Below are 16,677 nucleotides of genomic sequence, written 5' to 3' on the forward strand. Positions count from 1 at the left end.
AGTTTTACTTGCAGTGACAGAAATGCAGAGGTGTTAGTAACTCACAGGCTAAAGGCCTTTCCTTACAGGGACAGTGTGTTCCTTGCACATGTACTGTACTCAGCCACGTTTCCCTTTCCAACTACCATAATAACTCCTCACCCACACCAAGAGACAGCTAAAAAATCATTACACAAATAAAAGAAGGCACAAGTGCACTTTATGGTACTTGTTTGATAAAATTACTCCCCAATAAACCTTCCATTAGGAAAACATTAGTACTGCCAAGTCAAGCATCCTGAAACAAAAAGAAGCCACAATTAAATTTTTCTGTGCACCCTTAATTTGCTCCCTCCTCACTCCTTGCTGTCGGGGCTGGCAAGTAGGCCATAATATGACCTTGAGCAAGCTGACCTACACATTCCTCATTCCTACTACATTTTTACATGGAGACTGGCCAGGTCAATTTTTTCAGCAAATAATGGACATACCTACTTGATAGCAGTTGGTTATGAACAGTTTAGCAATGTATGAACAAAACAGAAATTAATAAAAAAAAAGGAAAAGGGAAGGAATCAAAGATATTCCCAAGTGATCACAAGGCCCCACCTCACAGGGTGTGTATGACTGTGCCTCAGTTCCTCCCCAAGACACAAGCACATCCCTTCAGAAGAGCATCAGTGCACTGTTTTACACTTGTCCCTCTTCTATGGAGGAGCCACAAGGCTATATGAGTCTGAAATATTCCTGCATTGAACTGTATTTTCCACTATCTCAGTTCAGTGGGATTGCACATTACTTTGGAAGTTACACTGAATCCAGATTATCTGTAAATCATGAAACCTAGCCAGCAAATCAACACAGAGCTCTGTCAGATGCTCATTTACCATAACCAAAGAGGAAGGCTGACAAAACAAAAAACAGAGTTATTTTACCTTTCTCCACAATTACTAGAAGAAAATCCTATCTCAGCTGCACACAGAACACACTCATCAAAGCTCATCACAGCAGTGTGGAGTTACAGACACCCCAACTGAAAAGAGTTCATTCCTCTTTCTAGATTACAGCAAGGTAGTGCATGAACCACAGTTCAGACCCAGAAACTAAAGAGAACAAATATCTTTCCATGGACGCAATCCATAATGCTACAGAGATAAGCACTTCCTATCACTGTTTTGTTTAGATCCCCCAGCTGCTAATGCTTCTGAGCAGGCCTTGCACTTAGTTTCCATGGCCCAGCTGTACATCAGATGTGCAGAGCCTCAAACTTCATTTGAGGCTTATAATGAAAATGAACTCCACTCCCACAGCCCTATCAGAATGCAAATGAGTTGTGTATTTTGTGCTGAACAAAACATCTCAGCAGATCTATTGATGCACTGATATAGTTTGAAAAGCCCCAGATCCTCTCTCTTCAGTATCTTCTTTAAAATAAGGTAAATGAACCACAGAAGTATGGTGTTTAAACAGCAGGAAATATGAAATCCACAAGAAAAGCTTCGAAGTTTAGATAGAAGAACTATCCAGAAACCAAGGGATGAGGACTGACCTCAATGTACTCACACTCAGACAATCTTTTAAACAAATGAACAAGACAACACCCCTTATGGGTGCTCAATTGTGGTCAACATTCAGGCTTACATCTATTATCTTTTGTGCCTGCTAAAGCAGATAAGCCAATAAGGCAAAGCTTTAACTCCTAGTTTCTTTTCCTAAAAAGGTGCTCCCCCTGCCTTGCTTCTTTCCAAAGAAAATATTTACAACACTAGCAATAAACAAATAGTCCAACAATTGGTTAATGGGCTAGTTCCTAACAGTATTGCCAGTTGCAGCCTAACTCAGCAAACAAACTTCACTGTTGCATTTAGTCCTGGCCACTTAAACAGTTTTTATCACAACAATGCAAGGTAAAAGCAAACAAAGGAATGTGGTCTTTGAGACACTTCGACAGAAACAGAGGAAAAGAGTGACTAAAATGATGCCACTTCTTACAAAACTCCTACAACAAATTCCATCTCTGTGTGTGTGTATAAGTTTAGGTTGATAAATTAATTTATACATAAAATACCCAGAAAATCCAACCAAATTTAATCATCAGCTGTACCAAACATATAAATAAAACTCCAATAATCCTCAAGTAGAAGACAAAAAGAAAATTTAAAGGAAGTAAGTTTTATTTGGTGTTACCTTATTACATAATCATCGAATCTTACAGTTGTTTGAAATTCATTCAGCCAACTAACAAGAAAAACACATGTCAAGGTATAAAATCACAACTTTTTTATTCCCAAAGAAAACTCTTTAATTCTCTTCTGGCTTGAATTTAAGGACTGCAAAACATGGCAAAACGACTTCATGAAATTTATAGACAACTGTGTCTGTGACAGAATAAGGGTACTATAAACAAAATGATCAAGTTCAATCTCAACCCTGTCCCTGAGTTTGACATTTTACTGCTTTAGAAATAAAGCAGTTAACAGCTTTTACATGAAGGATCCCACTGATAAACATGAAACCGGGAGACAACTTCATAGGTCGGTACTTCCTGTCCCTCCTAGCTTTCTGTCACATAAAATACACTAAAACTAAAACATCCCACATCAGAAAACCCAGCTAACCATCGCTGAACTGCTTACAGATATTTAAAAGAGTAATGTGTCCTTAATTTGCCAATGAGCAATTATTATATGCCTTCCTGATTCATACGAAATTGCATTCAAGATGCATGAGAGAGCAGTAAGCTTTTCCAACATGAAACAAAACAAGTTAGTTTAAAAATGTGACTTGTCTTTCAATGCATTCACTACATTTATGTTAAACAAGAATTAGGAGACTAGACTTTTTGAACAATGAGACCTCACATCATCCTACTTACAACACTATAAGTAGCAGAAGTAATACCACTGTACAGCTGGGTCTGTAAGACTAGACAAGGCAGCACAACTTCAAGCTCATTTTGTATGAGAAGCTCTTCAACCTCCAAAGCACTTATAGGGCTACACAAAATTTCTCAGTCCAAGGACGGCACAGATTAAGGTATTCCCACAGTAAGGACAAGAAGAAAAGGACATACCCTAAAAAAAAGTCCATGGGTTCAATTGTCTTGTTTTTTTTTGTACTAGGAACAAGTAAAGGAAAAGAAACTGTATGCACTGACCATTTATAACAAAAGTTTCAACCTTCTGCAATATATATAGAGCTGTATTTAACAAACCACACAAATGACAGAAATGAGAAAAAACGATGCAAGACCACTCAGAAGAAAACAATTTAAAAGGCAAAGAACTACTGAATTCCCTTAACAGGACAGAATAGTTAGCTATATTTTGATATTTTTCATAACAGCTTAAGAAGAATCAGCATCTCCATCTACTCCCACCCAGGCAATGGAGACACTGCCCTTAGATAACAGACTGGCACTTTTCCCTTCCACTGTTACATTTTGGCTTCTCTGTGATGATTTTTCACTCACCAAATTGTCATATAAAGTATCTTTGGTGATATTTTCCAAGTGGGAGTTAACAGAGCTTAGAAAATGTTTCTAACTACTAAGCTGACGAACCTGGCACCAGAAAACATTTCACAATGGGCACTGTGGTCACCACAAAGTCATTACATGGAAGTGAATTTTCTTCTTTTTTAAGCAGTCTGAGGATCTGCAGAGTTGCTACATAATTAAAGTTTTCATTGCCTGACATTTTTTTTGTCCATCCAAACACTGATCATTACAATCCTACCACTTGTACATCTGAAACTGCCAAGTTCAAATTTTAGACCAGGAATAAAATACACCATTAGTAAACCTAAACCAGCAGCTTAACAGCGAATTTTATAACTTCTGAATGTCCAAATTTTCAACAACTGAAAAAAAAAATAAATCAATCCACAGGTTAAGACTGAACAAGTAAAGGAACAAGATGTGAGGAAAACATTGCAATGAAGAGAAGTATTTTCTAGCCAATAATGAAAGCTTCAATATGCATAAATCCTTGTAAAAAATCTTATTAAATATATTTAGCATTCGAGTTCACAGACAGGACAAAATAATTTTTATTGAGACAAATTTGTGCATATAAAATCTCAGACAAAACCAAAACCAATGGAATGAAAGCAAGAAATTTTAGCATTAACCTTCTGGAACTTCAGCATCAGTGTGACTGTACTTAACACCTCCTGTAAGACACTGCTTAAAACCCCTTTCTTCTTTCAGCTAAGGCCTCAGTGTTTTTGACAAGTTAATCAATGCCCTCAGCAATGAACGATAAACTGAATGAAATCATCTTACCCAGCCAGCAAGGACACATGCTGTGCATTCTAGTGATTTACTTGTAAACATCAGAACTTTCTGTTCACCACTTTACACTTCAAAACAGCGACAGCTCGATCTCTGCATCACACTGTGATCTGCCTCAGTGACACGTACACTGCTACTGGTCCCTGCTCTAGTGTTCTTCTCAGCTTTTATTTTGCTCTGTGAGTTTTATTCTTGGTTTAGGTGGTTTTTTTTTCTCAGACTGTTTTCTCACCAGCTAAGCATCCCCCCATGCCAAATAAGGGCATTCTTAACTAAACTTTAAGATTTATGGCATGTCAGGCCTGCACATAGGAACAGGAGCTCTCTACATGGAGTCTTGTCAACCAGGTTATGTCAGAAGGTGCATCTTAGATCTTCAATCATTACCTAAGAGGTTGTTTGAAGAAACCTTAGAAAAGAATGGTGTATAAAGAGAAAATTGCACAGCTCTCTTTCACTGTACTGACCAGTTCAGAAGACATATATTCAGTTGGCAATCTTCTACATTGCCACTCCAATACTGATGCTTCCAAACACATGAGGAAACCTTTTTCCCTATAGACCTTACGGAAAAAATACAGCCCTTTATTGCAAGCACGTACAAGAACTCTTCTGTACAGGAGCATGTCATGTTCCTTTCTTCAAATACCGGGAGAGGAACTGGGTTCTGACAAACTGGATCAGCTTGGTCTCTGTGTAGAACATTGTAAGGATGGTTGCTGCAAAGCACAGAGCGCCCATGCTGATGTGAATCAGCCTTGCCATCCAACCCTTATCACAGCAGAAGAACACCTACAACAAAGAAAACAAGCAATTGCAGGAAAACCAGTCAGCACAAAGCAGATTTACTGTCTCAATAAAACATAAGTTTCAACATCTCTCAAACATGCTAATACCACCATCAAGCTGAGCATGGTTTTGCCACGTGCACTGATCCTACAATGAATGATCTTGAGTAGTCACAGCATTTGCTTTCTTAAGAGAATTCTGTCAGCAAAAAATAAGCACTCAGTAGATATCCGGTAAATGAGGAAGCACTATTAGCTGAAATATGTTAATTGAGATGACAGGAAAACTCTGCTGGTGCTATCAGGCAAGTCTGCTGCTCTGCAACAATGCATAAGGCTATCTTCTAACAAAACTGGAAATCTTCTATTCCCAAATTGAAAGCTCTCCTTTCTCAGGCATAATGGATCCTAATCTGTCAATTTCTGTACACTGAAAAGCTACCATCTCTGCAATAATCAGCCTGTGCAATTAGCATCTTGTAGTCTGAACAAATGTGATAAATGTGCTCTTAGCAATTTTTGTTCTGTTCTTGTTTTGGTTGTTTATCACTAGTTACAGAAATTTTTATAACAGTTTCTTTGTACTACCACAAAATTTCAGTTATTAACAACTGAGGACATGGATTTATCTACACACAGCAGAAATGTGTTACCATTTCTTTTACTTGTCAGATACACCTTCTACAGGTGGCAGAGATAACTCTGTATCAAAGATAAAATCTCTTAACATTATATCCTGCCTTTCTCTAATGGAAATCTTCCAGGCTACCCTCAAAAGCCTTTTTCTCCTGATGGTGTTTCTCTTGTGGACACGAAAGTCACTTGACACTAAGGTCCACAGTGAAAGGCAAGAGAAAGGTGCTCACCTCTGAGAAACCAGTGATGACACCGCTGATGATGTAAACAAGCACCAAGAAGGCTGAGGGAAGCAACCCTGTCAGAGGTCTGTAAGAGCTTTCCTTGAAGTAATGGTAGATGTAGTGGATGCTGTGAGCTATGCGAATCCCCATGTTAAAGCAGTTGGCCAGGATAAAGCCTACGCTGCCATGCCAGTGGGTCAGGAAGTAAGAGATGCACAGAAACACAAAAGACAAGGCCAGCATGACAAAGTTGTACCTAGAAAAAGAAACAATTGAATGATGCACACAGTTCAGATTCGAGGAATCATTTTCTAAAATGAGGAACAGAATTTCCCTTATCATCTCACAATGGAGAAGATAAACTTGAGAAATGAGATGTTAAAAAAAATAATTGAAAGAATGGAAGACACGTCAAACAAATTAAACCGAGAACTAAATTATGTGAAGGAAATTCAATTTCACTCATCAGCTGCACACTCATTTCAGAACATCAAATCTGACTATAATTATTGCTAATGTTAAACTTGTGGATTTTTTTGTTATTTTATTTCAGGAATGTATGAAGAACATGAATGCTCAACAACAAAATGACACTTTGTTCAGCTTCTGCTCCAAACAGTGACTTGGAAAACAAGATCACATTTGAAAAAGGCCATGAAAGCAGCCCTTGCTGAGCCAGAAAGAGACTACTTTGACTGGGGGAAGTAGACCTCAGAAACTGATTTGGAAGGGCCACATCAGGGACAGGCTGAGCACAGAATTCCAGGCTGGCAGGGTTTTCAGGAGGTAACCTAGTCCAACCTCCTAGTCAAAGTAGATAAACCACTGAATTCACACCCATATTTAGATCCTTCCTAAATGTATGTACAATAACTGTACATGAAAAATAATAACAGTTGAAAAATTTTAATGAGTCAAGTGATTGGCTTAAGAAGTATAACTTCAAGCTCACCTGTACAGAAAACACATTTCAATTACTTTCCCAGTTAACAATGTACCAAAAGCTAATTCAACAATCTTTATTTCTAAGTTTCTGACCTTTCTACCCAAACATTTAAACCTTTGCTAAAGCTCCTACATCTAAATCTAAACGCAGACACTAAATGAGGAGTTGCTTTTCAGTGGAGCAGGTTATTTTTATGGCAATTTCAAAAGCACCAATCTCTACATAAGGTCAGCATAAATGAATTTACTGGGATACTCTGGGGACACAGTTTCCTACCTGTCCACCTCTTCTTTGCACATCAAAGCAAACGTGAAACATTCTGTTACTCCATTGATAGCAAGAAATAGGACATATAAGGAGTAACATCGGAGGAGATCTGGACCTAAAAAAACCATAAATAATTCTTATACTCATAATACAAAAATAAAATTTAAAATGCCAAAGAATAGCAGTTATTATTATAGAAACAGAAAATACATTCATTTAAAAAGTGTTCTATTAGAAGATATTTTCTAATTAAAAATTTATATTTATCATAACCCAAATATGCTCTTACACAGAAATTGGTGGAAATTAATCCAACAGTCACTATGAGGTATTAAAAGCATTAAAATGTGTATTTTGAACTCAACAGTATGAAAAGCAAAAAGGCTGCTTTTCATACATTCAAATACATTCAAAACTGTGCTAGATGAAAAAAGTTACTCCAATTGCTATGGGCCAGAGATAATTTAGACATGACTTCAAAATTCTCAATTCAGACTCATTTTTTTCATGTTCCTTAGAAATTATAACACTGTGAAAAGATAAAAACAACATGCTTTTTAACTTTAAGTGTACATCCATAATATTCCTTCTTGATGGTAGCAATGTAGTTCATGTTACTGAGTCTCCTCCTGTTTCAGTTTTGAAGGAATGCCCAGGGACAGTAAAAACACTGCTGCTGTGGGGCAGAGCTGAAGACTTTCAAGTTTCCATAAAGACATAAGACTAGAGAGCATTCAGAAAGAAAAAATAACCTTGAATATTTGGTAAATCAGTCAGTGCACATGATCACGTTTCACACAGTAAGTAAAAAGATAAAATTTCTTGCAAGTGACTTGACTCGCATCAATGTTCCTGAACATATTCTTTCTCAGTCAAAAAAACATCAGGGCCAGATACTCATTCTTGAGGGGAAAGTGGGACAGAATACACTTTCTTCATAAAAAGACTTGGCTCCAGGGTCCAGAATGACAATCCTTTAAATGTTTTTTCCCAACAATGTGACATTGCAGGAGGGTAGAGCCCCAAACCTCATCACACTTATTTAGAGTCCCTCAGTATTACTCAACTCTAAGGTGACTATATATTAAGGATGGTATTACAAAGGCAGGAGTTCTGGATTCTGATGAGCTAAGTCAGATTTCAATAGGAGTGCCACAGGACAAAAAGAAACAAACCTGCTGATTTACCAAAACATTCAGATAAGCTGCAGTTTCTCTTTTTAAAGAATGGCTTTTTTTTGCCAGTTCTATAAATCCTTACCTGTTCCAGAACTGAGCATTGAGCCTCCATAAATATCCAGAGCCAGCTGGGAATAGGCATAGCCAAAAACGGTGATGGTAAGGCCAATCAGGAGCACAAGTTTCAACAGCAATTCCAATACATTTGCAGCCATAGCAACATCATCCTGAAAAGAATTGTATGAATGACATGAATCAGAATCAATGTAATGCTCATTTTCATGCAGAAATGCTACTTCACAGAAACGAAATAAATCGGTTTGTACAATGTAAAAAGGTGTGAAACTTATCCTTTGTCATTGAATTATCTATACACATGGTCTTAATTTGGAGCTTTGTTTATATATTTATTATTCCGTCATTTTTCCAGTCACACGTATCAGGTACACTGCATACAAAGTGTATGCACACGTGCACCCCCCTTAGCCCACCAGGGGCCTGAAGCAGAGGATTTAACTGCATGCTGATGTGCAAGTAGCAGGATTACTACATGGAGGTCAGCCCAGGCTGAATGTGACTGATCAAGAATATACTCAGACATACTGATCAAAATAACTGTGGAACAGAGCTTATTATTCATTAATACTCCACACACAATTCAAAAGCACAAGAAAAAGACGATTCTTTTCTTCCCAAAACTGCACTTTTTGGAAACATTACTTAACAGTGACTGATATTTTCAAGTAAATCAAGAATTTTCAGACAGCATTTATATAACAGAATAGTATGATTGTATGCTTTAAATAATGACCTGGAATATATCTGGAAAAAAACAGTACAGTGGCTTTACACCACAGTGTTTGGAGAAGATGATGTTGACTTCACTAATGCAAGGCAGTACTGCATATTTTAATTTCTATTTCATTAATGTTTTACCTATTCTTTTTTATTTTGGTCCAGTCTCACTTGACATTTTTATTCTCCTCTTCAACTTCTCAATTTTAACAGCCTCAATACACAAATTTAATCACACATTTTTGTCAGTCACACTTCTGTGGTACAACTTGCCTGTAACAAAAATCAAGCATTTGACATGTAACCAAACAAAAATAACCTCACCTGCTTCTGATCCTTTACAGTCTTCCCTCTTTCCAACACCTTGGCAAAAAAGACATAAAAACTCTCCTCAATAGGCAAAAAGATAAACCTGGCCACCAGTGAACCAAGATTATTCACGATATCATATACACCTTAAAAAAAACCGAAATAGTGGCAATCTGTAATTTTTAGATGCACTTTAACTCCAAGTCTTTAATAACTACATTAACTGTAATTAACATCCCCACCAAAGTGAAAACAAGTGGAAGTTAGTGGAACACTGAAGCAGCATTCCCTAAAAATTCTGACAGTCACAGAAACCACAGCTCAAAATTACAAGGCTTGCACATAGATGGCAAAGGTAGGACAAAAGCATCAACCACAGATAAGTGCATCTAGTAACAGCACCAAACTATGCTTAAAATTCTTACTGTAAAAGAAGTTAAAAGAACCTTGGAACTAGATAATCTTAAAGGTTCCTTCCAACCCAGGACACTCTATGATTCTATAATCTTATACTGTTTCCTCTCTCTCTATCCATCATTCTCTGAAATGTATCTCCAAAGTCACGAAAGGCTTTGCAATATTCTCAGATTTTCAAGTTATCTTCAAATACTGCAAGAAATTTTCTTTAGAGCAATGACTAAGAAAACTCTGCCACACTTCCACAAACACCATCACACTTACCCTGATCTCCAAAATTTAATACGTTCAAAAAAGTCATCACATATCGTTCACCTGGAAGTTCAAAATAAACAACTTCAGAGTAATCCCTAAATCTTTCCCAATATGGTTCAGGCATTTCTAGTACTATGTATTCAAGACATAAACAGGACAGCATCTAGTCCTGAATACCCTCAAAAGCTTCATTAAGGTTGTTAACATCTGCTGGTAACCTCTAACAGTCCCACGCCCTCCTGCCCTCTCCCCTCCAAGTTTTCTGAAGCTTTAAGTGCATTTTATAAATAGTATTCATGATCCCCTCTGCATCACAACTACAACTCAAGCCTCACCCTCTGTCAAAATCTGCTTCAAGAAGGATTGTTTGAAGAAACTCCAAGTCAAACGTGCTTCCTTCCAGTTAACAAAGGTCTGCAAAGAAAGTACTGAAATGTAACAAATATGATTGAAACTACAGAGTAGAAATAGAAAACACAAAGCCAGTGCAGTACTCTAGGTTAGCTCTAACTGCAGTGATGAGCAAACAGTGTCACAGTTACTGACAACTTATCTAAAATACCAGTGAATTCAATCACCACTATCACTCTCATCTGGCAAAAACAGATTCCCTTGCTGAGAAGTATTGCTGTTGTAGATAAAGCACCCAAAGAAGCTTTCTACAGAAAATACTGTGCTGGTTTGAGCTGGAGTAGAGTTAACTTTCTTCATAGAGGCTAGTATGAGGCTGTGTTTGGGTTTTATGCAGAACATAGAGTTGATAATGCAGAGATGTTTTTGTAACTGCTGAGCAGAGCTCACACAGAGTCAAAGCCTTTGCTGCTTTCGGTACTGCCACACTGACAAGGAAGTTGGGGATGCATGGGAGACTGGGAGGAGACACAGCTGGAACAGGTGACCCAAACTGACCAAAGGGATATTCCATACCATAGGACATCATGCTCAGTATATAAGGTGAGCGGAAGAAGGAGGAAGGGGGGACATCTGGAGTGATGGCGTCTGTCTTCCCAAGGAACCGTTACGTGTGATGGGCCCTGCCCTCCTGGAGATGGCTAAACACCTCCTGTCTTCGGGAAGCAGTGAATTAATTCCTTGTTTTGCTTTGCTTGTGTGTGCAGCTTTTGCTTTCTCTATTGAACTGTCTTTATCTCAACCCATGAGTTTTTGTAGCTTTTACCCTTCTAATTCGCTCCCCCATCCCGTTGGTGGGGGAGTGAGTGAGAGGCTGTGTGGTTCTTGGCTGCTGCTGGGGTTAAACCACGACAATACTAATCAAAGTTAGAGACAGGAAAAACACAGCCATGCTCCTTAGCATGCCAATCTAACCTCCACCAGTGTAGATATATATTGCTTCCTGCTCCTTTACACTGCCCCTGTAAGTCTTGCAACCAAGAACCACCTTTATCTTTTCAATCCATAAATCATGCTCAAAATGTCATCTTCCTCGCTGCATTTTTTCTTTTGGGAGATATTTGAGTGCCTGTAGGATGCTGTGAAGCACCACGGTGATTTTGTGGAAAGGTCAAAGTACCAAAATCCATGGTAAAATGGTTCTGGTTTCTTTTCTGCCTCAGATCCAATGATAACTGATTGTTCCCCTGCATAGTGCAGATGTTCTACCTCCAGTTAATCTCTTTTAATACCTTTGCACAAACCAAATCCGTAACAACAAACCCATAACCACAAAGAGTTCAGGCTTCATTGTTTTTCTGACACAGATTTTACTAATATGAATTACAACCAGAATGTTTATATAATTTTTCTTTAATCTCTTTTATCTTCTACAGTGCAGAAATATCCCCAAAACACTCAATTAGCTCCACTGTCTCAAACTCATTTTCAAAGCACTCTCTTGAAAGATTTTAAGAAAAGAATCAAGAAATAAACTGTGCAACCTACCTCATCTTCCATCAAGTTAGGTAACAGAGCTTTCACTCTAGCAACTGGAAATGACTTCTTTGTTGCTTCAGGAGACCCCAAAAACATCACAAAATAAATGACATAGCACATCACCAGAACACTGGCATATAAAAGCTAAAAGAATCGGGAAGGAGAAAAGAAAAACAGTGATATAAAATTAACTTATAAATGTAGAATCACAAGCTATAATTACATACTAGTTGCAAATTCAGTGAGAAGAAAATGTTAGCCCTTATTCCTCATACTAAATTAGGTAAAGACTAACACCTCTCAAGAATGCTATTGAGCTCTCTTTTTCACACTGTAGGTTATCATAGTCCTTTGCTAACTCTCATGTTTTATTCAACATATTTCGAATGTTTATTTAAAGACCAATTATGAAGCAAATATTCACTCAGTCAAGAATCAAGTTGAAGGAGTAGCCACTGTCTGCATCTCTTACTTCATAGAATAATTTCCATCTTCCATCAGTTATAAGCTACCTACTACAGCCACTGCAAAAACTGAACAAAAAAAATAACCTACTGCCCATATAGGCAGTGGATCACATTTTTATTTCTAGGTGAACTGATGATGCACAGGCCACAACCCTATTCTTCAGGTGCCAATTCATCCCTCCTTCATCATAGCAAGGAAAAAAAATTTAACCCTAGGACATTGTACATGATTAGCACCTTCTGATAAGGTGATATAGGTTGGTGGTACAGACTGATAAAGTTACACGTGATTAGACTCTTCTACACAGTAGAACCCAAAGTCTAACAATTCTGAAGGCAGATAATGAACAGAGTCTTCATGCATTAAAATGTGTAACTCATTAAGAAAAAGAGTCAACAGGAAGCTTACACAGAATAAAATACCCTTATTTGCCAAATGTCCCTTCAGAAGCACAAGGTTCTTTTCTGTAACTCCATTAAACTGCTCCAAATCAATCATGAGTATCGGGAAAATACTAAATGAAAGTGCTAAATGTTAAATCTCCCAGGAGGCTTTTTTTTTCCTCTCAAGATTCCCAAAGTTATTTAGCAGGCAAAATGTCATAATCAAATAAAAACTCAGGTGAAAGAGAACACAGAAAACTTACCTGAGCCAAGGAAAAAATGTAGAGGCCCCACTGCGGATAAAGGATTACTAATGTAACTGTCAAAATGCATTTTGACACTACTGAAAGGCTTTCAGCAATTACCTTAAAGAAAGATAAAACAGAGACAAATTATTTTCAGCCAACTTTACCACATACACAAGCTTAAAATGATTAGTTTCACACAAAGAATGTATGTAGGAAGAAAAAGTCATATGCAGGACTTTCAAAATCAGTGTGACTATCCCAGTTTTCTTGCTGAGCTCCAATCTTAGGTTGTAATTTATGAAAGTTTTCTATTCTTGCATTTCACAATTCCTCCATTGCACTTTCATGGTCCTTTGTATGGGACATAAGAGAGAAGATTTTGCTTGAAGCAATCGTGTTCTCAATTGCTACATTTCACAATTTGATGCAAAATCAATTGAAACACAGAATCAGTGTGCCTCTCCCTCCAATTAAAAGCCATGATTAAGCATTTAAGGATCTCAAAGTTGGTAATTTCTAAATAAACCAACTTCCTTCAAGATGTACAAATTCACATCTATGTTAGAACCATGTCATACAGGATTAAGCAGTACACATAGGGGTTTTTTATATGCTTGGATATACAAAGATCTAGGCCAGTAATCTATTCTTTTCAGCATAAAGATAAGTCCCCCCACATGCATACACGCCCCATGTACTTTACTAACCTTAAGTCTCACAAACAAATGAGCTTGTGCTAAAACCCAGCACGGTTCTCCCAGAAGTTCAATAATTGCAGAGAGACCAAATGCCACTACACCAGCCTGATAATGAGGAACCACAGAAGGATCGGGTACTTCTAGCAAGTATAGCCAGACTAAGCCCAAGAAAACAGACCAAAAAACACCAAGGGGGACTCTAAAAAGTTAACATAAAAACAAATCAATAGAAATATTACTTTAGCAGAAAAGAAATAAAGATATCACACACGGCCATAACAATTACAAAAGAAAGGTTCCGAGGAATAAACTTCTATTGCTACTATACCAAGAATTCATTATTTCCTTTGTAATTAATATCTTTATGGCACTCTTTGCAACACACAGAAAACATTTTCCTGACTTACCTATTTTCTACTCGAGAGCATAACACAAGGTCAAATATCTGCATTCTTGTGCCCTAGGACCAAACAATTCTGATTCCATATCAGCCTGCAGAGTACCACAAATCCTCACTGCTGCAAATTTATAGTCTGTGGTTACCAGGGGGTTGGCAGTCAAGCTTTGATGGATCTTGCTGTAACAGATAAAGATGCCACCACTTCTCAACTGCTAGTCTCACTCTTCCAGAAATCATTGGTTCTCCAGAGAGCGACAGCCGAGTGAGCAGGAAAAAATGCATACCTGCACCTCAGGTGCAGCAGCTCACTGTGCTGTACTGTAGCTCACAGTCACTTCCATCAGGGACTGCAGCTGAAATGCCAGGCCAGGCACAGGACTGCATGTATGTATTTCCTTCTGCTGACACTGCTTGAGGAACATGGAGCTTCTGGCAGAGCACACAAATCTTTACAGAGTGGAGCAGGATCTATTTGACCCTCTCATTATCAGATCCCTAAACTATTTGACATGATACTCCTAAGATGTATTTCAGATGTTTCAAGAAAGTTAATAGTCATTTTAAGTCACGTTTCTCTACAAGGAAAAACTTTAATCACAAAAGGTGCACACAGTCATTGTTACTCCTGTCATTTAATGCCCACTTGTGAAAAGCTGTCACACAGGAGAAAGGTAAGTATAATACAGCTAAGAGAACAGAACTAATACATTTAAAATATTAGTATTAAACCTCTCCCTGAAAGGGACAATCCCTCTTCTTTCTACCTGGATGCAGATGACCACACACAATCCTCTGGGCCAGATCCAAGTAATAGCTGGGCAGTTCCAGGGAAAGTCAGCAGGGTGCCCTAATGGAAAAGTACTATTTTATCAAGCAGGGGTAGTTTCCCACCATGTCAGGCAGATAAATTTACTTCCCAACTCAACTAATCATGGCTGCACAGCAGCTAGGGCTGCCAGAAGGAAAGAGCAGAAATGTACCCAGGAACAGGAAGGGAGAAAAGTCATAAAATCCACTCTGCTGCAATGTGTGATTATACTCTGTGGCTGCAGCTTCATGTGGAGTTTAAGCTGTTCTGCTATAAACAGCACCACAGTTGAAAGAAGTAGGCCTACTTACTCTCTGTTTCATTCCAATTCTTTCTTTCACATTTTCACATCCACCCTACTCAAACATTTATGGTGCCAATCCATTAATATGCATCAGAGCTCAAGACTTTGGAAAAAAATTAGTCTGAAGGGGAAAAAAAACATCTAAAGCAGGTTCACAAATGCACATCAGGTAATAAATGAGCAAGACTGAGCAGGCAGAGGAAGAAAAAAACAAAGGACTATGCATTTCTGCAACTGAGTTTTTCTTCAACAGCAACAGCAAAAACAAGACTCCACGTTAAGCAACAGAACAAATGGTTCCTGATAACATGTTTAGTGATGCACCTTCCCACCTGCTCCAAGAATTCAAGTCCATAAATGCTAAAGCAAGAAACTTGACCAGCTTCCTGCATCAGTCCTGAAACATGACTGAGGCAACTAAATGCTGAATGCTGAAATAATGAGCTCAGTAAATAAACATTTCCTCTCATTCTGTGAGCTCTCAGGCAAGAATAAGGAACAAATTCTAAAGAAGTAAACTTTTCAAGGTATCTTACGTCAGCCACAATAGATTAATTGTTTTGGTCCAGTTCCTCTTTCCACTTCCACTCAAACAAGCTCTGCGAAATGCCTCCCTGGCTAGGAAGACAACTGTTGAGTACAGCAGAGTCAGCCTAAAGGATGTGAGAAGGAAAAAAGAGAAAAAAATTATTTCTTTACATACTATTGAAATCCTTCATGCAGTCACATCACAGTTTTTACACAGGACTGCCTGACAGCCAAATCTAACAGGTATGCAAAAATAAAAGGTGATATAAGCTAAATTGTCACCACCTCCTAAAAAAGGAGGGAAAGGAATTATATGTGATTATTCAAATGATAAAAATATATGCTATATACTAAAAATACAGATGCAAAACACATTGTATAGGTCCAGCATGTTGTGCCTAGCTTTTCTCCTGCAAGCCAATGTGGAAGCTATGTGGCACTTAGTGCCATGGTCTAGTAATGATGGTAAGGTTGGACTTGATGATCTTTGAGGTTTCTTTCAGCCTGGTTGATTCTATGAGTCTAATGGCTAAACATAGAGAATAGGCCCAGTGCTATCAGTGTTTCAGGAGAGAACTCGGGAGGTGTTAAAAGACCAAGCACTGTGAAACACCTAACAGGAGATGTCACACGGAGCATTACCAGTGTCCCCAGACAGATCACGGCCCCGAGATCCAGCACCAAACACACACCCAGCGCCAGGGTCGGGCTGGGGGCTCGGGCTGGGGGCTCGGGCTGCCCGCCCGGGGGTCTGCGCCTCCTCCTCACCTGACATTGACCACGCCGAGCAGCTCTCTGGAGAGGTAGCGGAGGGTGAAGGCGTTCAGCCCGAAGGTGACCACCCGGAACAGCACCTGTGAAA

At 38.5% G+C, this 16,677-nt stretch overlaps 1 protein-coding gene across 1 annotated transcript; it reads right to left on the minus strand.

Annotated features, from left to right (window-relative positions):
- Positions 1-4,900: 4,900 nt before the first annotated feature.
- Positions 4,901-16,672, minus strand: RFT1 (RFT1 homolog (S. cerevisiae); the record flags this gene model as incomplete). The annotated part of the gene is made up of 12 exons (XM_009078601.1): positions 4,901-5,065; positions 5,928-6,177; positions 7,144-7,249; positions 8,395-8,539; positions 9,432-9,562; positions 10,098-10,148; positions 10,424-10,502; positions 11,988-12,122; positions 13,093-13,194; positions 13,785-13,974; positions 15,824-15,940; positions 16,584-16,672. Coding segments are annotated over 12 exons (1,560 nt in total), but the record flags the coding sequence as incomplete, so codon positions are not given.
- Between the last annotated feature and the right edge of the window lie 5 nt (positions 16,673-16,677).

This window comes from Acanthisitta chloris, unplaced genomic scaffold (genome assembly GCF_000695815.1).
Source record: "Acanthisitta chloris isolate BGI_N310 unplaced genomic scaffold, ASM69581v1 scaffold36010, whole genome shotgun sequence".
Lineage (NCBI taxonomy): Eukaryota > Metazoa > Chordata > Aves > Passeriformes > Acanthisittidae > Acanthisitta > Acanthisitta chloris.